General features: G+C 39.7%; 1 protein-coding gene across 4 annotated transcripts in view; it reads left to right on the top strand.

The window, feature by feature from the left end:
- The window catches only part of nrg2a (neuregulin 2a), an 81,285-nt gene that overhangs the window by 49,581 nt on the left and 6,222 nt on the right, over positions 1 to 25,482 (top strand). For 2 of the 4 annotated variants that reach the window (XM_020633356.3, XM_029277233.2), the window contains exons 4-10: positions 12,146 to 12,266; positions 17,008 to 17,066; positions 20,912 to 20,935; positions 23,411 to 23,513; positions 23,797 to 23,920; positions 24,068 to 24,195; positions 24,405 to 24,626. In XM_020633356.3, the coding sequence (XP_020489012.1) occupies positions 12,146 to 12,266; positions 17,008 to 17,066; positions 20,912 to 20,935; positions 23,411 to 23,513; positions 23,797 to 23,920; positions 24,068 to 24,195; positions 24,405 to 24,626 (781 nt within the window). Of the gene's footprint in view, positions 1 to 12,145; positions 12,267 to 16,480; positions 16,558 to 17,007; positions 17,067 to 20,911; positions 20,936 to 23,410; positions 23,514 to 23,796; positions 23,921 to 24,067; positions 24,196 to 24,404; positions 24,627 to 25,482 lie in introns of all 4 variants that reach the window. The other 2 variants (XM_065962991.1, XM_020633357.3) reach the window with 2 other exon arrangements.

Raw genomic sequence — 25,482 nt, 5'->3', positions numbered from 1 at the left:
ACCAGTGTTGCTGTCAGTCAGGTGATTTCAGACAAAAGATGCCATCAGGGTGGGTGGCTCTAAAGTGGATTACCACATGTCCCGGAATATGGGATTTTCCCTTAAGAGACCGATTAAGGGATTTGAAACTTTGGCAAATAAATGAGTTTTATTCGGCAGGATACATCCCTGCAGGAGTTCAGTTGACGAGCTCATTGAATGTTTTTTGTTTTTTTGCAGAGGTTTTTCTTGCTCACCTTTTCAAGTATTCTACATTAGTTTAAAAAAAATGCAAACACAAAGATGCAGGCAATAAAAAGTTTCTCAGTTTAAGTGTGAAAATAAAAGCAACAGGCATCGTCACACTCAAAATAAGGGAGCAAACATCACACAGAGACTCTTCTGAAACACAGAGCGGGGATCGCGCCTGTCTGGTATTGTGTCGTGGAAAACGCACGCCATGTGTTACTTTGTTGCCAACTGCGCAAATTCTGTTGCCAGCCAGCGTCCACAGTGGCACCCGTTCATGCACCCGCGCCGTACCCTGCCCTTCCTGAGCACGCTTTTGCCTCTCTTGCAGCGCATGAGCAGCTGTTGTGCAATCACACACTGGGCTGCTCTTTGATTTCTCCTCGGCGCAGAAACGATTGAGGCAGGCAAGACCAGGCATATCAGCTATGTGACTGAAAAATGGTAAATGGAGACGAGAATATAAAAGAAGACACACTGGTTGTGGCGGTGGCAGTGTTTCTGAAGAGTGGGTGGTAGATTAATGCTCCTGGCAGGCTCCATTTTGTTCATTTCTAAACATTCCAGTTTCAATCTGAAGCTGTTTGAATTGTAGATCATTTTCTATTGAAATAAAATAAAAAAACCCGCCTTGAACGCACCTTCATTCATAATGGCCTCTTTGGTGCGTCGTGCCTACAGTAAATAGTAATTTAATTCCTCTTTGAGTATTAGACATGAAATCTCTTTTTCTCATTTTGAACTCCAGAAAACAGATGCTGCATGTTGCCACCGATTGGGTGTGCCTATGCTCATGTGTGGAAGTAGGTGCGTGCCTGTTTTGTGTTGGCTTTGGCAACCAGAAATATTTTCCAACTTAAGATCCTGTCGACAAATCTTCTTCTTTTCTCAATCCTCCTCTTCCCTGCTTCCCTCCTTTATCCATCTATTTTTCGTTTGTTTGTTTTTTACTTTCCCCCTTACAAAGCTGCAGCATTTGTCTGGACTTGTGCGCCGTTAATCTGATGAAAGAACGTTTTGAGAGTTTTGTGTTTAATTAATAAAAATCAAATGACAAAGTATAAATCTTTCAAAGAAGGAAAAGCAAATTCCCACATGTAAGACACATCTTCTTTGTATGTGTCTGCAAACAAGCTGCAGACATTCATCTTTCTTTGTTATCAGTGTAATTTATCTCCACATTCTTAATGCTATAATACCACGACTCCTACAACAGTTCCAGCTTTAAGAGAACAAAAAGTTTGATTTTTTTCTTTCATGTATGCATCATCACCGTACATCCTCCACACCACATCAGACCCAGCTGTCAACAACTTCCTTTGTAGCAAAGCCACAGTTACCAATTCTTCTTTTCTACTCTCCCCCCTATCTGTTAATCTTATTTATTCATTCCATCCAGGTTAGACACTCCTCTTTCACAACCGCAGAGAGGAACACAATGTAGTCCGCACAAGTGTAACAAGAATGCATGCAATATGAATTGGCCCCCAGTATCGAGATAAAAGATCATGCACGGTCCCGGCTGTAACAGGAGACCATTCCCTGCCAGGAGAAGGGGGAAGGAAAAGAAGGAGTGGGGGGGGGGGGACAGACTTTTTTTTCTTTCTGGTACATAAAACTGACTTGTGGAAAAGCATGTCTGGGTGGCAGAGCTGTTACAGAAACAGCCCTCTTTATTTGTCTGCTGAAGGGTCTGGACTGAAGACTTTTATCACTGTCCCTTCCAAACGGGTTTCATTTGCTTTTTACTTTCATTTTCTTACTTCTTCAAATGTTCATGGTTTGAATGATCTACTTGAAGAAAGTGTTATAGGGTTTGGTATTAAAGCAGGGGGCCACTTGTTAGCACACACAGCCTGGCTTTACGTTTTGTAGTTTATATAAAGATTTATTTTATTGATTTATTTAGATACATATACACTAATAAAGGAAGGGGAAAAGATTACAACTGAAAAATACAGACATTCAAATAATATATGTGTATATATGTGTGTGTGTGTGTGTGTGTGTGTGTGTGTGTGTGTGTGTGTGTGTGTGAATAATCCGTGGCACACTGAAAATTACAATACATTTACCCTAAGGTAACTTTACCCTGTACCCTGTTGGTCATATATATGTATTAATAGGGAACAGATAACGACCCCAAGAAACAAAAATGAAAAAAAACAAAACAACAAAAGCACCGCTCAGACCTCATTGGTGACATTGACACATACAGCACCATCATTAGGGATGTTGATCTTCTGTCAATGTAACAATAACACTAAGTAGCACTTCCACATGAAATCATGTTTACACTACTCATGTAAAAAAAAAATATATATATATATAGGTAAAAATACACATTTAAACAACACTTAGAGGATTTTACAATATAACCACATCAACGCAGAAGGAACATCATTTAAAGTCAACAAGAGAAAAGCAGGAAGTAGAAAAAAAAGAGGATCCAGAAATGTATTAGTTGAAAAATACGACATTATCTACATTAGATTGTATCAGTGGTTTTGTATAGTCTTATTTTATTATCAAGTTTTATACACGTATGTATCTGGGGCCAGAAGACATTACTGCTACATTTGTTAGATAATAAGGATTTATATGACTAATGAGTTCAAGATTTTATCTTATGTTTGGATATGAGTCTATGTTTTTGGATCTCCATGTCTCTCTTTCTGCCTTGCCTCACCGCAGAAATGTTCTGTCAGAGATGCACGGGGTCTGCACACTGTTCCCGCTCACTGACATCCTCCCAAATCAGCTGCACAATTTATCCTTTTTTTTATTCAGATAACATTGCTTTTAAGAGTGAAAACACAAAGCTATAACAAAGTCCAGATGGAAGCGATCCACCACTTGGTTGAATAACAGCCTTGGCTTCCTCCAAACACAGAATCAGATTCAGCCTTGTGTGTGTGTGTGTGTGTGTGTTTTGAGATGACTTTCATTTTGCACTGCAGAAGTGGAACAGATTAAGCCAAGCTGCAGTAAATGATCAACATTTGTCATACATCAGCATTACATGTGTATAACTCCGCACCCAAGACATCCAATTGAAACTTTGTTTTGTTACACACTTGAGTGTTCAGGGCTCAATGGGGGCGAGGATTCGGTGTGAGGGCTTTTTTTTTTCCCTGTTTGCTGCATACACACAGGGTGCCTCAAGAGGAGAAAAAAAAACTGAGCAATAGGGACCTCTCTTTTCATTTTTACGATTTTCCTAGAATCCTTTGGAGAGCGTGGAAAGACAGGCATGTTTATGAAGGTTTCCAGATGGTCCTGCTTGCACCCCCAGCTTTTCTTTTCAGTTCTCGGGCCATGAAGGATTAATCAAAGTCACTGGCGAGGGCTGATGGCTAAACACTGTGGCCCTCGCTAACCTGGAGGAAAACCTCTCGTCAACCCCGAGATTCAGATTCAGCCCCCGGGCTATACAGCGCCGAGGAAAGTTGAAACTTAGGGTTCAAAAACCAACAACACTTATGCAAACCCTGTGTGCCTGAGTGCGGGTACAACAACACTGTTTAGCAGAGCTGAAGATCTTAAAGGAGTTTGTCAGAAAAGCCGAGTCAGCCTTCACGACACCTGAACTCTGGTCCCCTTTGTGAGGCGCTGGACTGCGCTGCGTTATATTTATGTATCCTCTGTTACATGTGCAGATCTTGATGAATTAAGTTTGATGTTATTTTGGCCAGGACTGGAATCTATTCTTAGAGGCTGTAATTTAAGACGAGTAAGAAACTGTCAGATTGCAGTGATCACACTGAGCTCTCCTTTCCCCGGCCATTTTTAGCATCACTGTCTCCTCTCTTGGGAAAAAGATGCAGATAAAAGTGCTGTCTGTGAAAAGATGATGACAACCGCTTCAAAAAATAAGAAGAACAAGACTGTAAATTTAAAAAAAAGACAGTGCTATTTCTGTTAATAGTGCTGCCTATACTGTTGCCTTTTCCTTAATTATAAACCTCAAACACACCAACCCTGACTGAGTGGAGAAGGTGGAACAGAAGAGCTTTTAAGTTGAAGAACATTTGATTTGTCATTAGATACTTTAAATAATGCTGCCGCTTTCAGAAGATAGCCAATAAAGACCTCTGATAAGGCTTTTTACAATATCTTGCTTCTATAAATGTACGACGGCTATCATCCACAGTCGACAAATGGCAACCTTTGAACACAGCCTTCACTTTGCTTCATCATGAAGCGTAAAGAAGTGTCTGTTCCAGGTACCCTAAACTTTCTGTTTCTATTTCCCCTCAGCATCAGTCCCAAAGTCTCTTTTCTACATATTTAATGTGGTCGATGTGAAATAATCTGTTTAGTTAATTTTAGGCATTAAAACTACCTGGTAAAGTATGATTACAATCATGGCTGGTGATAAGATAATTACCTGGGGCGCTGGTGGTGGAGTGGTTTATGTACGCACCCCATGTATGGAAGCTTTAGTCCTCCAAGCGGGCAGCCCAGGTTCAAATCCGACCTGTGGCTCTTTTCCCGCATGTCATTCCCCACTCTCTCTCTCTCCCTGATTTCCGAGTCTATCCACCATCCTATCTCTCCAATAAGGGCAAAAAAATCCCCCCAAAAAAATCTTAAATTAAAAAAAAAAAAAAAAAACAGATAACAACCAGACACTGACTTTTTGTTTCACACTGGACTCAAACCCTTTGGTTTCCTGGGTCAAAATCCAGCATCGTTTAACCCTGGCACAAAACACCAACCTAGGTGGTCTGTAAAGGACTTTCTGTCAGTCGCTCTTAGCATCTTAGCCTGCTGGAATGGGTCCAAAGTTGCTCATAATTATGTAGTTTATTTACAAAATATAGTGCTTTAGTTTTTGTGGGAGTAAGACCATGCTAAATGAGAACAGCCCTGCTAATACACATCAATGTAATGTACTTTTTTTCCCTTTTTTTTTTTATGAGACACTTGCCAAACCCTGCTCTACAGCTGCTCTACATGGCAATGATGAACACGTTCAGCATTCACTGCACATGTTGTTTTACCAACTGTCAACAGAAACTCTGTTGTCTGCTCACAGCAGCCTCACTCGACCACTACAAATGTGTCCACCGCAGAACAGCCACTGATTCAACACACTGGACATTCAATAACTTACTCAGACAAAAACACTAAAAACAAAACAAAAACTAACGTATGAGAGTCATGTCATCACATTAATAACCCTTCCTGTATGTACATAAACACAGATTCCTTGGAAAAATTATTTCAAAATAATGCAGTCAAGCCCCAATTCTTTCAATGTTTTCACAGTTATAGGGTGATACTATCAGTGTGTGTTATGTGTTTAGTCATGCTTACAGTTCTGTTGTTTTACCATAAATCTACACTCATTGAGAGAGTTTTCCCACAGTCCTGTCAGAAGTGATCACATAAGCATGTATTTAAACCCTGCTAGTACATCGTTTAGATTTTAATTTTATTATCCACACCACACACCCTCAATGAGATGCTCTCCTGTTGTTTGTATGTGTTCCCCGAGCCATGTCAATAAATTCTCGGGCTTGTCATTAGTTTTAATCTGGAGTAAACATGTGTTCCAGGCTGAGTAAACACTTTATTGGCTGAACCAGATCACCTCAGAGGGAAAACAAAGTTCGGTTTCGTCACTGGGACAGGGTCTGCATGCACCGCTCCTTGTATGGGATTCGAATCATTTAGAAAACAGCCTTTATGTGGTCATCCTGTTGCTCTTTGATCATGTGAAGAGATCAGTCAAACTCGAGTCAAGGTGACCGAAAACGTTTTGTGGGTCACTATAGAACTTCTCCTGATGTTGGCCTTTCGTGAGATTGCGACGTTAGCGGGACTTCTAATGTGGAAACATCAAGGGGGAAATCCAAAAGATAAAGCATCTGTGTTTACTGAATACAAACTCACAACAAGAAATCCACCGATTAAGTCAACATTTCTCCGTTGGTAAATGGTCTTTTAAGTTATTGCACCATTATTCTCTCTCTAAGAAGGGTTTTGCAATGCAGTCTTGTTCAATGGTTTAGCAAAACATCGCTTGTTGAAGGAGCACATCATTTACTTTAGGTGGAACTTTGTCTTTTGTGGTTTTAATTAAGTTAAAGGCATATGTGCCACGCTTTCAATCAACATCAGCATTGATTGTAAATGAAGTCAATTGAATTTTGATATCCCTCATTGTGAGCTACACTGCCCGGGCTTTCCTCATGAAGTCATGGTTGCATTGCCTTCAAGTTCCAGGTTGTCTTGCACTGAAACAGTTATAGCTCCCCTGCATTTCTTCATTCATATAACTCAATATCAGAAAAAATGAGTAATAAAATGAGACCCTTTTGCAAAAAAAGAATGTTTCTATTTTGCTGCCATTTTTTGCTGAGTTGAAACAGCCAGCATTTCACTTGTCCAACAATTATTTCAAATGACATGCTGGGGGCCAGAAAAACAGAAGATTTTTGATTTGCAGAGCTGCCCCCCCAGAGACATAAATGATATCAGTAACATCTGCACGCCTACTTACACAATAAACCTAACACAGACAAAATGTTACAATTTCTAATAAATACCCCGACCCTGTGGGACTTCTTTATTAAGACACATATTAAGCTCTGTCTGTAAGTACTTGTGTTTATGATGATAATAATCTTCATAATACTTTATTTGTTGAGCCCTTTAAAAACCAAAAAGTGCTTTTAAAAAGTCAAGTCAAGTCAACTTTCATTCCACTCATTTAAAACTGCCAAGGTTGATCAAAGTGCTTTACAGAGACGTCAACAATTATTTAAAACAAAAATGCAACAACATTAAAAGGAACAAAGCCAATGACTGGTTATTTTTTAGGCATGCAAGTACAGTCATCATGACTTGTGGATGATTTTCAGAAGAGCTCGAGATGTATGAGGAAATGTTGACTGAGGGAGGTAAAAAAAGAGTAATATTAGTCTAAAAGAGACAACATGACATTAACCTCTCCAAATCAGCATGAAGTGAAATTGGCTTGATTTTCAAATCATTCCTGATCTGAAGAAAGCAGGACAGCACAACTCTCCTTATCTGATCACCAAAGATCAGGGTCATGTTGAACACAGTGGCTTTGGTTTTAACTCACCTAGGTCATTAAAATGTAAGCTTTGGTATTTTGCTTCCTGCGTTACTTTTATTTAGCTAAAACATTTCTATCAATTGGTGGCCTCTACACAGTCTCTGAGAGAAATGAGGCAGTTGGCATTACTGTGATTTAGTGGAAGATATAACCGCTTGTCATCAGCATAGCATGTCATCAGTTAAAAAAAGCAAAAAAACGTTATGCTAACAGATTATGTCACCAAGTTGAAGCATGTATAATGAGAGTTTATGTACTACTAGTTTCCTCAATCTTTGGAATAGAAACATAGTTTTATTAATAAGATTGAGGATGGCATAACATTTTTCAATGTTATTTGCTTCCAATACTTGAAGTATACAATACAAGCCATATCTCTAGGAGACAAAATAAAATAGGAGGAAAAGCCCAGGAACTTATCTGTTGCTGCTATAGCTCATGGAAACGCACTCAAATGTTCCGCTGACTCATGCACTGGCGTTCGTCTTGACTTCTCTCACAGCAGATACGGAGGCTAGAGAAAGGAGCAGGTGAAAACGAGAAACAATATGTCCAAGGCATCTCAGGGTCCAGCCCTGATATTTTATTGCTGCTCAGCAGGTTTTTACATACTTTTGTCCAGCTTTACAAGTTTATTATAAAACCTGAAGTGGGTCCACATGTGAGATTTATAGAGACTCTGTGCAGTTGCTGTTCCCTTTTTCTTTGGCCTCCTGCTGCTTGAATCAAAGTAGCCACACTTTAAACTCTAGCTTTGACATCATAATCAGAACATGTGCTTTTAAGCTTGGGACAAGGATTGACATTAGCGTCATACTGGACGCACTGAGATGAGAACCTTTCCCCGCTGATGGGGAGAAACTGGAGGACAAAAAGGAAAAAGATGGAGGACAGTAGATCAAAAGAAGGAGTGAAGTTAGCACACTTACTATGCAGGATCATATCATCGGATGACAGCTAAGGACTGCCAGCCAATGAATGCTCATAAATAAATCGATACATTACTGTCAAGATAAAGGCGGTCTTTGAAGTTAATAGGATAGGTTGCTAACCTCTAGAAAAGAAACCTTGTGGATTAAAAATGTACCTAAAATAATTTCAGATATTTTTACAACTAAAGCTGATCAATATAAACTCTTAGCATTATACTTAGGTTATATAAGATACATTACCGCTTGAGTTATTTTTGCAAGAAGACGTCAGTGGCCGGTCTTACCTCTAAGCCAACATTCAATAACCTATAACTACTTCAATAACAACGTAAGTGAAACTTGTGAGTTTTTTCTTTGATATCATCTTTGAATGTTTACAGAAGAAAAGTTAAAGATACTTCAAATGAATCCTGTCTTTGAAATGAATAAATTGAGCGTGAGACAAGTTCACTGAACACTCGTTCTTTATCTGTTTTTGCTGCATTGGCGGTTCAATAATATCCACAGGAATGTGGCTCTGCTCTTTCTGGAAGTTTTTTAAGTGCAGGCAGGTGATGCTTGTCATTTAGGCAAATGATCCTTGTGTTTTCTTTTGGGGGGGGGAGTGTTCATCTGCAGTATAAGACTGTAGCGCTGACGTTCTTCTCCCATTGCAGATATTTATCCCTGTATTATCCTGCATATCAACATGGCACCATGACGTTCATTTCAATCATTCTTCATGGTAAAATCGTGGGACGTGATTGTTTTTCTCTTAATTGGCCTGGTCAGTGTTTTGCACATTAGAAGAGTGTGTTTCATAAATTATAACCAAACATGTTAAATATATACTTATACAATGTTTCTAGCTATAATTTTATACCACAAACAACAATACATTCTCATGAATCACTACATTAATTGAAGATAAAAAGTTAGATTAGACATTGAAAAGTATCAACACTGGATTATTTAAAGCTAAGTCTTTTGTAATGTGGCTGAGGGAATGTAGGAATAAGACCTCTGAATTGTTTAAAGAATCACACAAATGTTATTATGGAGACCAATGCCCATGAAACCAACAAATGGAAAAATCAGTGGGTCCTTAAAAAGTGAAGTGGGTCATGGTCAATTGGGAAATATTCAGAGATTATAGAGCAAATGTTTCAGGTCATATCATCTAATCACATCAAAGTTTCTCAATGACTGTCTGTCTTACAGTCTGTCTGTGAATACAGTGAAATAGATCAGTTATGACCAGTAGCCAAATAAACCTTGCAGGACATGTTCAGGGTTCAAATACCCGCCTTGATCCTTTCTGTGTGAAGTTTACATGTTCTCCACCTCCCTGTGTGGCTTCTCTCCGGGTCGTTTGTTTTCCACCCACAGTCCACCCACATGTAGGCCAGGTGGACTTCAGATTATCTGTGTGTGTCTGTGTGAGTTGTGTATGGATTCAGACGACTAATGATCTGTCCAGGACGTTCCCTCTCCCTCCCTTCCTCCCTCCCTCCCTCCCATCAGTGCGTTCTGGGATAGGCCTCGGCTCCAGATCGAGCCTGTTTCGCCGCCTTTTGTTTTGCATGTTTTTTACGGTTGAAGTCTGCACAAGGCTTCTATTTTGAGCGTAGGAGGTTTTTACAATGTTTTCAGGTCCCTTCTCCTTGACAGCTTTGTCTGATCTTTTTTTACGAGGTGTTTTACACGCCAGCACTGCGAGCGAGAGGTCAGGTGTGACGGTGAGGTAGTTCTGATTAACTGGTAAACCTGGAAATAGTTTTGGAAAAGTTTTGAAGTGACAGGAGATAGACGCTTTGGTATGCTGGTAACTTTGAATCATTTTTAGGGAACTTTGGCAGAATAAGAACATGATGGATTATGTCTAAAGCGCTCTTATTATATTGTTTAACAACATAAAACAAAAGTCAGTGATAAATAAGAGGTCATGTCAGCACATCTCATCAAATCAAAGATCTATCTGGAGATTTATGACTCAGTTTTTGTTCTTTGGAAGGATGTTCATGATACTGTTGACAGACACCTGTATGGCTGCCAGAGCAAAGATTTTGGTACCCACAAATCTATCAGACCTCCATTTTTCCTTTTTTTCAAAATGTATTTGGGTAAAGTGAGTGTCTACTGACCCACAAAGTGTGAAATAAAACCATCCAGTTCTTTGTTTGTTGTGTGTATAGGTCTTACAACACAGAGAAAAATGCTCCGTTTCAAATTTGCTCAGCTTGTGATGTCACAGTGGGATTCTGGTAAAAAAAAATCCACTCTCCTCCCCTGATATCTCCACCCATGGACTCCACCCCAAGCCTAGAACAAAACTTTTGCGCAGGTCCGCCATTTTTATTCTCGCTACAGGGGAGTGACCTCCACCTGGAAAACTCAAGGGGGGGGCTTATTACATTTAAAGAGACACACACACCAAAATGGAGCGTTCTGAGAGAGCTGGTTTATACAGGATCACAAACCTCCTCTGGTGATTTATGTGACGCTTCGTACCATCTGAGGTCCAAACTGCACATTTTTTCTTTAAATCAATCTGATTGATTGAAAATTATAAGAAATTTGGGTCACGATGTATTTTTCATGAAGAACTAGTTGGTGGATCCTGAGGCTCGACCAGTTGAGAACCACTGCACTAAGTGTTCATCTTTATACATCTATGTTGAGCTGACACACCAGCAATGATAGAGTCATACACATTTACAAGACGTGAGACAAAACAAAGTATTTAAACTAACAAATGTTCAAAGGAAAAATAATGAAACTTTAAAACCTGCATTAATGCTTCAGGACTTTGTTTTTGCAGTCAGATAATGAAACAGTTGCGTTTTTTTATTGCCGAAAGGAGTCCAATGTTTCTTGTGCCAGTTCTAATATTGTGTTTGGAGTTTGAGTGCTGACTAATTCTGGCAAGTGAAGCGCAGACTGATGTCATCCCCATGTTTGCTTTGTTATGCTAACTAGCATGGGATTTGAGCTATGTTGTTTTAGCAAAACCAGGAGTGTGCTTCTGTACAACACAGAGCACACTTCCTTAACCCAAGGAGAGCAGCTTCTTCATGTGTTACAGAAGGGGAGTTGTGAAATCTGCTCCCTGTGGCAAAACAGCCTATATATGTCGGATCTGAATACAAAATGCTCGTGCGATCTCGTGTCACATTATTCTGCATGGCTTGAGCATCAGGACGCTGCAGCAGATGCATTGTGGATGCAAAGATCTCAGTATCCCTACCAACAAACTGTCACACTTATTGCGTAGGTGCGTATACCGTCTGACGGCAGGTACATGGTTACAATCACGTGTTGACATGCAGAGCGCTCTCCTTCCTCCTCGGGCCCCATCCTGCCTCTGTGCGTCTCACTTTGCACTCCCCTTCCTTCAAAAAGGCCCCGCACGTGTCCTGATAAGCAGCCGTCATCCCAAACATGTTACATCTCCTCAGTTTCGGTGGACGGGTGGGTGGGTGGGGGGGGGGTTAAGTGCAGGTACATGACATTTAGGGGCCGTTCCACAGACCTAAGTCAAGAAGTAAACAACTCCCACGCATTGTCAGGGAAATATTTATCTTTGCTCGGAGAACTTCTCCAGATAGTGTCAACACTGGTTAAAGACACAATTACGCTTGTGGACGGAAAATCAGAGATCTCATAGAGGTACAAGTGCAGTGCATGAGTGAAGCTGTCTGGGTACAGGACTATCACACTTGAAACGATAACAACAAAGTTCATATTTAATAGAAAAACCTGTGTGATGATGATGATGCCTCTTCGATCATCAATTATTCATCCTGCTGGGGCGCCAAAGATCACAATTGACACATAAAAGATGAATTAAGGTCAAAATGAAAAAGTGTTGCTAATGTGTTTTTTTTTTTTTTTTTCGTTACTTTCTTCACAGTAACCACAACGCTATCTCCGGGCTCAGGCCACGCCAGAAGATGCAACGACACAGAGAAGGCCTACTGTGTGAATGGCGGCGCCTGTTACTTCATACATGGTATCAATCAGCTCTCATGCAAGTGAGTAACATCTCTTTTTGGATTTTGGGTTCACCTCGAAAGGTTATTTTTATTGTCAAACTCATAGTTTCTCGACATCCTAATTACATTGGCTATTTATTTCATAGCAATTGATGTGTGCTCTTCTTTAGTTCAGCAGCAGCGTCCCATCACAGGAAAAAGCAGCCAGACCGCCTAACTACCCACCTGTTGTGTATTTTAACACTAATAATGGAGCGAGGCGGTGCTCTGCTCCTCCTTTTAAGTCTTGTTTAGTGTACAGGAGAGCTTCACATTAAAAGCCTTTTTTCCAAAGTGTCATGAGTCACTGGTTTAGTGGTGAGCAAATATTTATGCCTCTCAGAGGCCCCCAGTGAGGTCAATAGAATCACTGCTTACATTAAGCAGAGGGGATCAAGACCCCAGTGTAAAGTGTACTGGAGGATCTGTGCTGTCCAGGAAGAAAACAGGTTGACATTATTACAGAAACAACCTCTTTTTGGGGATTTTGACATTTACGTTTTAGCTTGTGTAAGACTTGAGGTCAGGAAACACTGTTTGCTACGAGGTTAAGGGAGGAGTTATCATGATAAATAAACGTGTGTTTTTGTCTGTTTTGCAAACACTGATATGTTTTTCTATGTTAAGACAATTAATCAACAACTTTTCTGATAATGTAGTACTCAGATAAATCTTTATCAAGCAAAAAATAAAATAATGACTTGACTTGTTAGGTTTAAACTTCTCAAATGATAATTCAATGATTTCCTAGTTTTGTGTCATATTTAACTGAATACAGTATATTAATATTGTATTGGAATATCTCTACTGTCCCCGAGGGGCAATTTGGTTTGTAACAGAGGTCCATACAGGCGATACACATTATAAAAACAGTATGAAGACATAAATACATAAAAATAAAACCTCAGTACCATGGATACCGTCATGATGGTCGGAGTGAGATAAGGGACACAAAGATCAACAGTGCATAGTATAAGTGTACGCCTACAGCTTATTTCAAAACCCAACTGCTGATGGGACAACCTCAGCTATCTGTTAGATTCAGCCCTCTTGACATACGTGAACCTCCACCCTGTCGGCAGAAGTCTTAACTATGCATGCAGAGGGTGCTGAGAGTCTTCCAGGATGGCCCCTTATATATAACTATGCATCAGTATTAGGAATCAAAATCCAAGTTACAAAGTGCTTCACATGCACTGATTTAAAACAGTTTGTTTAATCATGAGGATTTTTCATGTCTACAATGGTACAAAAAGAAAAAAGACCAACAGAAACTTGAAACAGATATCAATACTTTGGGTTATTAACATACTATAGGTCTGCTTCTCTTATTTTTGCAATTACCTTTTGAAATTATGATGGACATTTAACCAACCAAAAGACATACAGTATATAATATCCAAACAATGATAAAGAAATGGTAACCACTGTCCAAGTCATGTTTTATTTCTATAAAAAAAGGCTGTAAGTTACGTACAGTAAAATCTAAAACATACAACACAAATCATGCACATGGCTCTTTCGACATGGTTGTCACATATTGGGTTGCATTTTCTGTTCCACCATATGTCATCGTAGCATAATTCTCTGGCCAGGTTGATGTCGAGCTGAAACATTAGCGAGGCATTTGTGCCCAGTTGGCCAAAGGAAGAATGCTCTCCAAGCAGTGAGGACACGGCCGCAACAGCCGTTCAATACACTGTGTACAAATTGGAGGCAGCAATAACTCAATTGCTGCAGCTAATTCACTCACGGCCGGGGCACGGGGCCAGAAAAGTTGGATAATGCAGTGAAGGCCTGCAGGGATTTGTTGCCCCTCAGCCATCTCATTCAATATAGGCCAGGCTTCAGTGGACATTACTCACCGGCTAAACAAGTCCTGCAGACAGCGAGCCCTACTTTAATGCCCTGCTCCTTCACTTTGAGCTCTCAACTTTGTTTAGTTGAGGCAAGGTTCATAAATGACATAAAGAAAGGCACACTTTGAAGTAGACTTTTTTTTAATTGCTCCATTTGAATAAAGTACATTTTTAAAAATAAAGAAGTATGTGGCCTCTTCAAAAGTATTAACCAAAAGTAAATCATTGATGGTCAATGGCATAAAATGGAAAGAATAATTTGTTTTGAAGAAATTGGCTGCAAACTAGGAAAACAATACTTCAAAACGAGACAATGAAGAAGCCAATAAAAATGCACACACAGCAAAAACTCTGGGACTTCATAAACATGTACATTAAGAAATCACATAAAACAGAAATGAAGTGCAGCAACAAAAACCTGCAAACCCAGTCATTGCAACAAAAACTGTACAGGACCACAGGGGGTGCTAATGGGACCACAAAAATGCAACCAGAGAATTGGTAGGATTTATAGAAAAAGTTGCAAAAATGTTGAACAACCATCGGTTAAAGTGCATTCAAAGTCTTGATCAAAAGGAATTATTTCTAAAGTAGAATGGAATGAAAGCAGATTTATCAACATGATATTTTATCAATTTGTGACCAATCCTCTCTTTTCTGTGTCAGGAATTGGTTATGTCACTGTATTCGCAGTCTACTATAGACTATATAGTTACATGTCACCTAACATATTGTATCATTTATTGTCTTCCATCTAACTTCTTGTGTTTAGTTTTGATCAAGTTTTAATGAATGTTGACAGTGATTTATGTCCCCCCGTTTCAAAGTAAAGATAAAAGAGTGCTAATGGAGTAAGCAGCTGCACTACCCTGGATATTTTGCACGCTCATCTGATTTTTAAATTATTCAGTGACAGTTTATTTCTTTCATCTGTCAGCGAAGTCTCCTTGGTCTAGGTGGTGTTCCCCCCCCCCCCAGTTAAGCACCATCACTCAGGATGAGTAATTTAATGCTGAATGTTATGGTGCTCCTGGGAGGCGTCGTGTGAAACCAGTAAATTACGACCGATGACCTCTTGTTGGATTGGTGGTCTAGTTTTGACTGCAAGAGGAATGCTGGTGCCCCTAAAAGACCAACTGCTCTTCCTAATGTGATTATAATGAGGAAATATGGCTTAGGCCGGCTCACTCGATAGTGATGATACAGTAGTCTGTCTTCAGTTACAAAAATATTAAGCTTCATGTCAGAAATCACTTTGTAACTTGAACAGAGCGGTCCAGACATGTTGAGTATTGAAGGAGTCTCCATTTAAAACGTTTTTTTTCAGCCCTTGAAATGCTGGTTAAGGACTTTTGATAACCTTACCTCTCTGTCTGATGGTATTACTTGTAAAACTGTCATATTTGCAGGTTATGAACACAGCGTCTTTGCTCCCAACAGGCACCACGAGAGGAAACCACATTACCCTATTTTCAGCTTTGCTGCACAGCCTTGCTAGGATTGATTTATTGATCGCCTACAAAGATTCTCTGGTCCTGCCAAAATACAGGCTGAGGTCAAAGAGAGGGCTGACCTTTGCAGTTGGAGCCCCTGAAGTCTACCCTGCAAATAAAACGAATAGTTTCTCTTAAAAACATTAAGACATGAACAAGCAGTGCGCTAACATTATTTTGCATTTCACTGTTAAAGAGAGCCGGAAGAGATCTTTTTTTGTTTGAAATAATTACTTACACATGTGCAGGACAAAATCAGCAAAGAGAGGAGATATACCATTTTGTCCACAGGGGGCGACAAAATCAACACAAACAGAAATAATTTATCTGAATTAAAGAAAATTGTACTTTTTATTTATAATGTGATATTTGAAAAAATCTTTTATACATTATCAACTGTTTCTGTTATTATATCGTTACGTGACACATTATTTACATGCTTGTTTTTTTTTTATATTTCCATTTTTTGTTTCTGAATGCCAAAACAATTTATTTAAGTTTTGCTTAAATGTATAAAGTTGGCATCTTACTGAATTATTGTTAATATAATCCATGTGTTAACATTTATTTTTTTCATCATGGAAAGTAGAAAAATTTAGTTTATATCAGATTAGACAAACAGACAGACAGTTTATTGATCGTGAGGGAAATTCCAATGGATGGGAATATATCAGCCAGCACTGATGCCTTTGGTGTGTACTGTAAGTGAACACATTAGTAATCCTGGAAGTGTCAAAGTCTCTTGTGTTTCTTACTTGGTCTCCATTGTGAAATTTAATTTGCGAAAGGTCACCGTAACAGTGCATCTAAATTTTTTTTTTTGTGTTTCTCCTTTTCATAACACATGTCTGCTCTTTCCCAGATGTCCAGAGGGATACTTCGGCCAGCGATGCTTACAGACTGAACCGCTGCGGTTGTACATGCCCAATCCTTTTAAAAGTATGTCCGCTTGACTTGAGCAGCAGAGCACAGAGACACAGTTGTACCTGGATTACCTCTGTGGACTCCAGCTGCCCTCCTCTCCCTTCACCACCCCCCCCCCACCCCCTCCTGCCCCTGTTTTCTTCCTCTTTCTCCTCTTCAGGTCAACACGCAATGAGCTGTGCACTACACCCCGCACACGGTGGTGTCATCCATGGGAACACTCTGCTTCGGCTGTCTGTGGTTGTGCTGTTGTTCTAATTCTGTGTCTCTCTCCCTTCCCTCCCTCCCTCTCTCTCTTTTCTCCCTTTCTTCTATGCATACCCTCCTTTTCACTCCACCTTTGCCCTCTCTCTCTCTCTCTCTCTCTCTCTCTCTCTCTCTCTCTCTCTTCCTCTTCTTCACTCCTCCACCACCCTCCTTCTCCTCCCTTCTCTCTCTTCTTGTGGCTTTATTTCTTTCCATCAGGTGTCCAAATGACTTTACTGGTGATCGCTGTCAAACCTACGTTATGGCCAGTTTCTACCGTATGTCGATTTCCTCTTCTGTCACTCTGTCAGACTGTCCTCGTGTGACGTGTGCATGCTGGTGTCGAGAGAGATTGCATTAGTGTCCTGTAATTACGTAATAGTTGTGTCTGTGCCTCCTCAAATGACTCATTCATAGGCTGGCATAGTTACGCAGAGAGTCTGTTATTGTGTTTGGTCTGCATGTGATGCTGGGTGCCCTTTAACTCGCACTGTGTTGCATGTGCACTCTCAGAATACTAGCTGATAGTACGTGTGATAGCAACAAGTAGGTGGATGAGATTAGATGCTTTGTGGGAGTGGATTTGCACACAGTCAAGTGCATGTAACAACACAGTCTAATGGTAGAACAAGTCATCAATTTATAGACTATACCTATATTTACCAACAGTGGTAATAAAAGCTATCTTTAGCATGCAGAACCAGGCTCAGTGGTGGACAACCATCTGCTAGAAAAGAGGGATATTAGTAAAAGTCGAAAGAGAGAAATCAATACAGACATACAAACAGAAAGACAAACAGGGAGACGCACATACAGCAAAAAAACAACTCACCTCTCACCGTCTAATGAAGATCCTTTCCTGCAAAGAGATTTAAAGCTCTTGTGAGGAGCCTGTTATGAAACAGACTCAGTGAGAACATTTATCATTGCCTTATAGTTGTTACCAATGCCCGTAACCACTGCCACTAGGTTGGTGTCCACCGGATAATAACCAGCATCCTGCCAAAAAAAAGCAACCTTTTACACGAGTACTGGACAAGATCAGCAAAGTGATGAGTCTCCAGAATGAATACACACAGAAGGTTCCCCACAGGAGCTTTAAACACTTCAAGTTTTAAGTTTTAGACTATCAATACCGATTGTTTGAAACAATTAGCCTAAAAGTGTTTCAATTCTAAAAGGCATGACAGATGATTGAATCACTACAACAGATGATCTGGTCATTTTGTAAGCCCTCTATGATATATTTTACACCAACGTGATGTGACATGTAGGGCTCCTCATTAAGATATTAAGTGTGAAATTATGTACCTATTTAAATAGATGTGTAGTATATGGGTCAAACATGTGCTGACATGACAACATTCTTGTTAGCTTTAATGTAATTATTGAATGCTTTCCTTTCTATTTTTATGGATAATTCGGGATTTGCCAAAGGTCCAATCATCAGACAGGAAATATCTAAGATGTTAGTGTGCCTGCTTTATGTAAACATGTACCAGCAGCACAACAACCTTCAACAAAAAGGCAAACTGTTGAAAGAGAGGCACTACTTTTTTCACTTTTCAAATACTTTAATCAACGCCAGCTCTCAAAGAAAAAACACCAATCACTGTTCAATCCAATGTATAGCAAATTGTTGCAAACACACGCGGCCTCAGAAGTAGCAACAAAATGGTGCTCTCCCAGCACATTGTCCTCAGCATGGAGTTCATGCTCGCTACCAGAGTGTCGTGTCAAACGGCTTCACTAGCCCGGGGGTAAGAGAAGTCAACCCTGCACCACTCCGCATCAGAAAACACATCCATCACCTGCAGAATTATCACAAGATTAGATGAAGGTTTGTGGATAACTACCGCGTGATAGATCTTGCCCTTAAGGTTTTGTCTTACTTGAAAATAATGCACGTGGTCTTGTATCGTGCATTTCAAGGTTTTTAGCTGTAGTTGTCTTTGCTTTACACCGTAATGTCACCTGTCGGTAGCTTGTGATGACATGAGGATGAAAGAAGTAAGTGACGCGATGTTAATGAAACATAAACATGAGATTTCATGGAGGACTTGGCTCCCTGAAGGAAACTACACAGGGTTAAAGAAAGTGTGTTTAATAATAATATAGTATTAAGTATAAACCCTTTCATTCATGTCAGATTAAAGCGAACAACCTCCTGTTATCATACTGCAGATTTGTCAGCAATCATGTCTTTGCAAGTCCATGTGGATTTAATTCAGAGTAACATCACGGCTAGGAAAATACCAACCTCATTCTGCTTTCTCTGCTGCCTGGTGCTGCCTGCCTGAGTCCCTGTGGTCTGACTCGTAGAGCTTCCACATACTGTTTGTTGTATGTTGGCTCAGCGTACAATACAAAAATCCCCTTCTTAAGTCAAGTAATTTTATTTCACATTAAACCGTAATCCACTGCGCTGAAATTACTTGCTCTTTTTTCTGGCAGCGGAGACAATGTTGTGTGGGAGATCTTTTTCCTACACTCACTTTTTCTGATTTCTGTTTAAGTTAAGTGCAGCTGTGCGACTGCTTCAAGGACGGCTGTTATTTCCAGTTCTCATCCAGTCACATTAACGTAGACCACACTTTAATTATTTGATTTACATTCGTTTATACTTAATTCTAAATCTCTTATCCACATTGCAGCTATTTTCACTCCCAAGGTGCAAAGCTCAAATGCTGCTTTAATTCCTCGTCCAGTTTTAAATATTTTAGAAATAAAGGAGATTTTACGATAGGCTACATTTTCATTTAGGACAGTTATAATGAAAATGCAGAAAAAAAAACCCAACAAATTTGATTTCTTATTAGCTACTTTTTGACGTTTAGTGTTGGCATTCAACCACTTTCTAGCTCGAAGAAAATTAACTCAGACAGATCTGCAGAATAAGATGAGAAAGGAGTCAACTGTAGCCAGTAGTAATTTAATGTTTAATAGTTGAGAGAGGTGTATATTTCTAGTTGAACATAGTGTAATAGGTTCTTTACAGAGACACAATGTATTTAAATCTCCCCTTAATCTAAGTGAGAGATGCAATATCTGACTCCATAAAGCTATTAACCTCTGCGTGGTTCAAAAGTGCAGATCCACATTAAAAAGCAGGTTCTTGAAAGCCACATCCAGATATGATAAATGTAGAGGATTTAAAGTGAGCTGTTATGGCCTCTCACATATTTCACATTTTCCCCTCACAATTAAAGAAAATAAATCAAATCTTCTCTCAAGAAGCAGGCACATGTGCATGCACACATCCATAAAAACCCGCCTCCTGTGGGGGCGCCTCCCATCCCCAGGAGACACCGAGGAGAAGGAGGATGGCTCCTGCTCCTCAGCTATAAGGGCTTGGCTTTAAAATCGCATGTTGTCATAAGAACAGCTGGGACTTTCTTCAACCCAAGTAAAGCAAGTGAGCTGCCAGAGATATGGACTCAGCTGGTTGGCGCAGCCTCCCCATGGCCTCCCTCTGCCATATAACGTAAAGTCCGACAATAATTCTTCTTATTCAGTGGGATTGTTCCGATACTGTACAGACACACTCCTTCTAACGTGCCTGTTCATGTGATGGGTGTGTTAGGGAACAGACAGTGTAGCAATTTTTAGAAAGTAGAAAAAGCTAAACCAAAGGTAATCTCTGCAGATGACGCATATTTTCCCCATGCAGCAGTAATGAGAGGCTTTGCGCCTCTTCCCATTAGGAGATTTAGGTAGCTTATGTAATGAAAACAGCACTTTGAAAAACCTGAAAAGACACCTATGTTTAACATTGGACTGTGTTGAGACATACAGGAGAAAAACATCAAAGTAGAGAAACGTGAAAAGCAGGAAACAATATGATTACAGTTTCAGTATTAGTCATGAAAATACAAAAGACTTAATTCAAGTAGTGTGTCTTAATGTAACTGTGTAGTGTGGTTTGGAGTGTGTTTTGCATGCTGTTATGTGTGTTCTGGTGTCTCGTCTTTGATGTTACTGTCCACGTCAGTCTGACATGTTGTCTTAGTTACTGAAAAGCCTGTTTTTGTCTGCTTCACTATATTTAAGAAGGTGCCACTCTCTTATCTAAACCTGGTCTCTTTTTGTTTTCCTTCCACTTGTCAACCCTCTGCCATGGCAGAGCATCTTGGGATTGAATTTATGGGTATGGAACAATCCATTTTGACTCTCAGTCCTAGTAAAGCTACTAAAAAGATGTCCTTGGTTTTGACTTGCTCCCATCTGTAAATCATATTGTCCTTCGATTAACCAATCAATCAGTGGATCAATCCTACCATAACTCATTGTAATGACAAACCCTGATCAATTGTAACTGATCCTCCATTAAACATCATTAACCTGGATGTCATCACCTGCATAATCATAAAAAAAGTAGAACCATTAACTGAGTTTTTTTTCCGTCTTACTCACGTTAGCATATTCTTTTTTTTTTTGGACTGATTTTTGGTTCCCTGTTCCATCTGTAACAAGCATGGTGTATCATGTTTGAAGCATCCAGATGTTTTTCCTCAATCTTCATCTCTTTCTGTCCTAAATCCTTTTAATCTCATGCCTCTAGAGTCCGTCTTTCCCTTTGACATGCCATCCCTTTTCTTTTTATTTATGTGTGATCTTGTCCATGATTCTCGCATCACCCTGTCTTTACCAAATCTGAAATGTAACTTTGAAGTATGAAAAATAATATCTGTGTTACTGGTTTGAATTATCCTTCAAGGAGTAGATGCTGTGATGTGAGCATGCCATGCTAAATTTAGAACCTACAGTCATGTGTTTCATCTATCTGCTGCTATTTCCATCCGCCTGCATTGTTAGCTCTTGTTTTCTGCTACTTTTCCAGAAAAGGGCTCCAGTGGTTGACATTGTTGAGTTGCCAGGCATCATGCCATTATAAAAAATAATGAACAATACCATGCGGACATTGTGTTGTTATACCAAAGCTGATATCATTTAAGAAAATGATTTGTTTATTGTATCAGAAACTTGACACAAATTGGCATGCTGGTATAAAATGGCCGCTGGAGAATGAAAGAAGGAAACCTCGGATGGAAGGAGTTCTACAAATTCAATTTATTTTTATTACATTATTTATCAGGGAGCGCACTACTGTACCTCTTTGCTCCTTCATTTTTCATCAGGGACACAAAGAGTTTACCTCAACCTCTCACAAGCTCTTCTCTGGAAAAGCAAAATGCATCAGATTCATATTTTATCATTTTGATTTAAAAATGTCACGTTTGTTAAATACCTGTGAAAAAAACCATATAATTGTGATTACTAAATGCCTGAGTATATGAAGACTTCTACAAAGAGATTGTTGACCATTGACTTTATACACACAAAAAGAACATTCATCTTATGTCTCACTATGATGAGGAAGCTCAAATTGAATTGAATTGAATTTATTTATTTAATAGGGACAATGCAATTTAACATAGTTTCAATACATAGCATGAAACGGATGTTCTGCGTAAGGATTTAATAACTATTGCTAGTTTTCAACTCATGCCCCTTTGAGTAAACAGAGTAAAATGTTTGTATCATTTCAAAATTTGTTGATAAATGAGCGACTTAAAAGACAATGGGAAGGTAAAAATTGGAGAGCTAGTGAGGCTTTTTTCTAGGTATAAAAACACATTTAATAACCCATTAGCTACGGTCAGACACCGGCTAAAGCTAGAATTCAACCATTGCCTAGCTTAAATTGTGTTAGCTAGGTAGGTATTAGCTTACATTTCATTAGCTAATAATGTACAGTATAGAGTTTCTACTGTATGATAACTCTACCAAACAGTCATATTCAGTCTTCAGCCACTTCCTAGCTCATATTTTTAGCTAGTTGGCTGAATACTAATGTTAGCTGTTGTCTAGTTGTAGCAAATGAGTCACCATATGTGTTGTTTAAACTAAAATATGGCTTTATTTCACTCCTCACAGTTTTTAGTCTTTTGAACAAAGCAGGGAATTGTTTTATTTTTTAGATAACTTGAAACCTTTATGTCTTCTAGCCTGAAAAACAGCAATATAAGCCACTTTGAGGCACTTTGTGGCATTATAGGAAATGACAGCTTTGTGAATATTGTCAATACACGATGGGATTATAAAAAATGTTTGGAGAAACTAAGTCCAATGGAAATGGACTCAGAATCAAGTATTGCACATGGCCAAATTATAAGTTTAGTAAGGCCATTTGCATTCTTTGCAGGTTCTTTTAGCCATAAATAAGTCACAAAAGGCCTCAACCATTATAAAATGTGATAAAATTATTATATTTCTAGAGAGTACAGTTGCTTAATAGATTAGTCCAACTATCGCTGCTGAGCCTCTGTACCCTCCCACGCTGCCTTACTGCAGCACAGGCAGCAACAGCATCTGTTGTATTTATGATTAAGAGAGGGGAGAGGTTTGGCTGTGAAGAGAGTCTTCAGGGTAGCAAAGATGAAGCTTCATCCTGCTCAGGATTTGGTCCAAAAATATCAAACAAGAAATGAATTTAGATCTGCAGTGAATTATTGGGAACCTGCTCCTTCAAGACACTAATTTTTTTCCCTTCTCTTTCTCTCACTGTGTGCATGTGGTGTGTGTGGGTGCGTCTGCGTACTTGTGGGTGTGATGTTGACAGAGGCAGAGGAACTCTACCAGAAAAGAGTCCTGACAATCACGGGTATTTGTGTCGCTCTGTTGGTGGTGGGCATCGTGTGTGTGGTTGCCTATTGTAAAACCAAGTAAGTCCTGCTCACAAATTGTCTTTCTCATATTACCTTTCCTCTTAGATTTCTAAAACCATGTTCATTGTATTTATAAAACAACAGTGTACTGTACACTCAAGCTGATGACTTACTATTGGCAGTGACTGTAATGTTTAGCGTAGTTGAAAATAATGGATTACTGAATTTTTAAATGTGAGATTGTGTCTTTTCAGCTTGTACAGGTAAAATAGTTAATCTAGTATTAAATCAATAAAGAGAGTTTCGGATGAAATGATCGTTTAACATAATTTCTCAACAGGAAACAAAGAAAGAAGATGCACAATCATCTGCGACAAAACATGTGTCCAGAACATCCCAATCGCAGCCTAGCTAACGGACCCAATCACCCAGGACCAGGCCCAGAGGAAATCCCCATGGTAGATGTAAGTTTCTGAAGGAATTTCTAACATTATGAAAGTATACACAAACAGATGTAGCTATAGCAAATGTTTTCATGCTGAGTGACATCATCAAAGCCTGTCCTTTTTCATATTTTTCCATCTGCCAAATCCATTTTTCCTGCAACACAGTACATATCAAAGAACATCCCTGCAACTGAACGAGTCATACGGCCTGCGACAGAGGGGTCCTTCCCTGCCAGCCATGCCTCTTCCAGATCTCATAACTCTTCCACACGAGCCCATTCATCAACTCACAGGTGAGCATGCACTAAAAAAAAGTGCTTCTTTCCAGCACTATCCTGTTATTTAAATAAAGAATCTCACAGAAAGTGAACGAGCAACTTGATGAATTTATTCAAGCCACAGCCTGAGGGAAGTTCTAAAGCGTCTTTCAGAAAAAAATGAAGAAGAAAAAACAGTGGTCGTGCTAGGGTGTGTACATGTTAACACAGTTTTTATTTGTCAGACACGAGGAACGGACATGGAGCCTGGAACATTCTGACAGCATCCTCTCTGACTCGCCGGGAATGATGTCATCGTCTGTGGGGACCAGTAAATGCAGCAGTCCTGCGTGCATGGAGGCCCGGGCCCGCCGCGCTGCACACTGTGGTTACTCTGACCCCCATCGGCCGGGCCTGCAGTACGGAGACTCCTTCGACTCGCTTGGAGACTCTCCACACAGCGACAGGTGGGAAACAGGCCTGCTTGGGTTTGTGGTTTACATTATGAGAAGCTTCATTTTCAGCCTTGAGAGATCAGTCAGGGCACCCAGAGACACTTAGTGGAAAATGACGCACAGCAGGCATGATGACGGCATACGCCAAAGTAGGCAAAAGTAACAAATAGTGCTTGTTTCAATGGGAACATGCTGCTACAGTAAAGCTATTCCTGGCCTTTATTTAACTCTGATTGGCTTAAGTTTAACATTTAATTTTATTTAAGAAACCATGTGACCTTAAGAAAATACACTAATTTTCAATGCTGCCCTAAAACCCAAAAGTACATGTATTTAATCTTTGCGTTACAGAGATAGGTCCTGGGTGGGATTAGCCTAGCTTAGCACTAAGAATAGAAACAGGAAGAAACAGTTACCTCTTACTGTCAGAGGTAGCCTTTCAACCACTCCAAAGTGATCTATTTTTATCCCGCTACTATTTCTGTACTGAGTGCATGGGAAAAAAAATCTGCCTCCTCGTTTAAGATGTCAGGATGGAAAGAAAGTTGCTTAGCAAATTTTTTGATTGTTCCTTTAAAATTAACTTTGTACTACATGGAAGTTATTTTAATAATGTGCTTTCAGGTGTTAGACAAGCGCCCTAATTCAGTCATTGGCACCCATGGCCGATGTTTGAACTTCCTTTTTAAATACTGTAGAAACACTCCCTAATTTTGTTGTGGTGACATCTCAAATTCCGAAATGTCCTCCCTGCACTGTGCTGGTGTTTTGGATTACAATACATTTCACAGCCAAGTACCCATCACTCAACAGGCATATATTAGCGATGAGCTCGGCGGAAATGTGGGATTTGTGAACACGATTTGGC

The sequence above is a fragment of the Labrus bergylta genome, chromosome 14 (genome assembly GCF_963930695.1).
Source record: "Labrus bergylta chromosome 14, fLabBer1.1, whole genome shotgun sequence".
Classification (NCBI taxonomy): Eukaryota; Metazoa; Chordata; class Actinopteri; order Labriformes; family Labridae; genus Labrus; species Labrus bergylta.
This window is presented reverse-complemented; position numbering and strand designations above follow the sequence as displayed.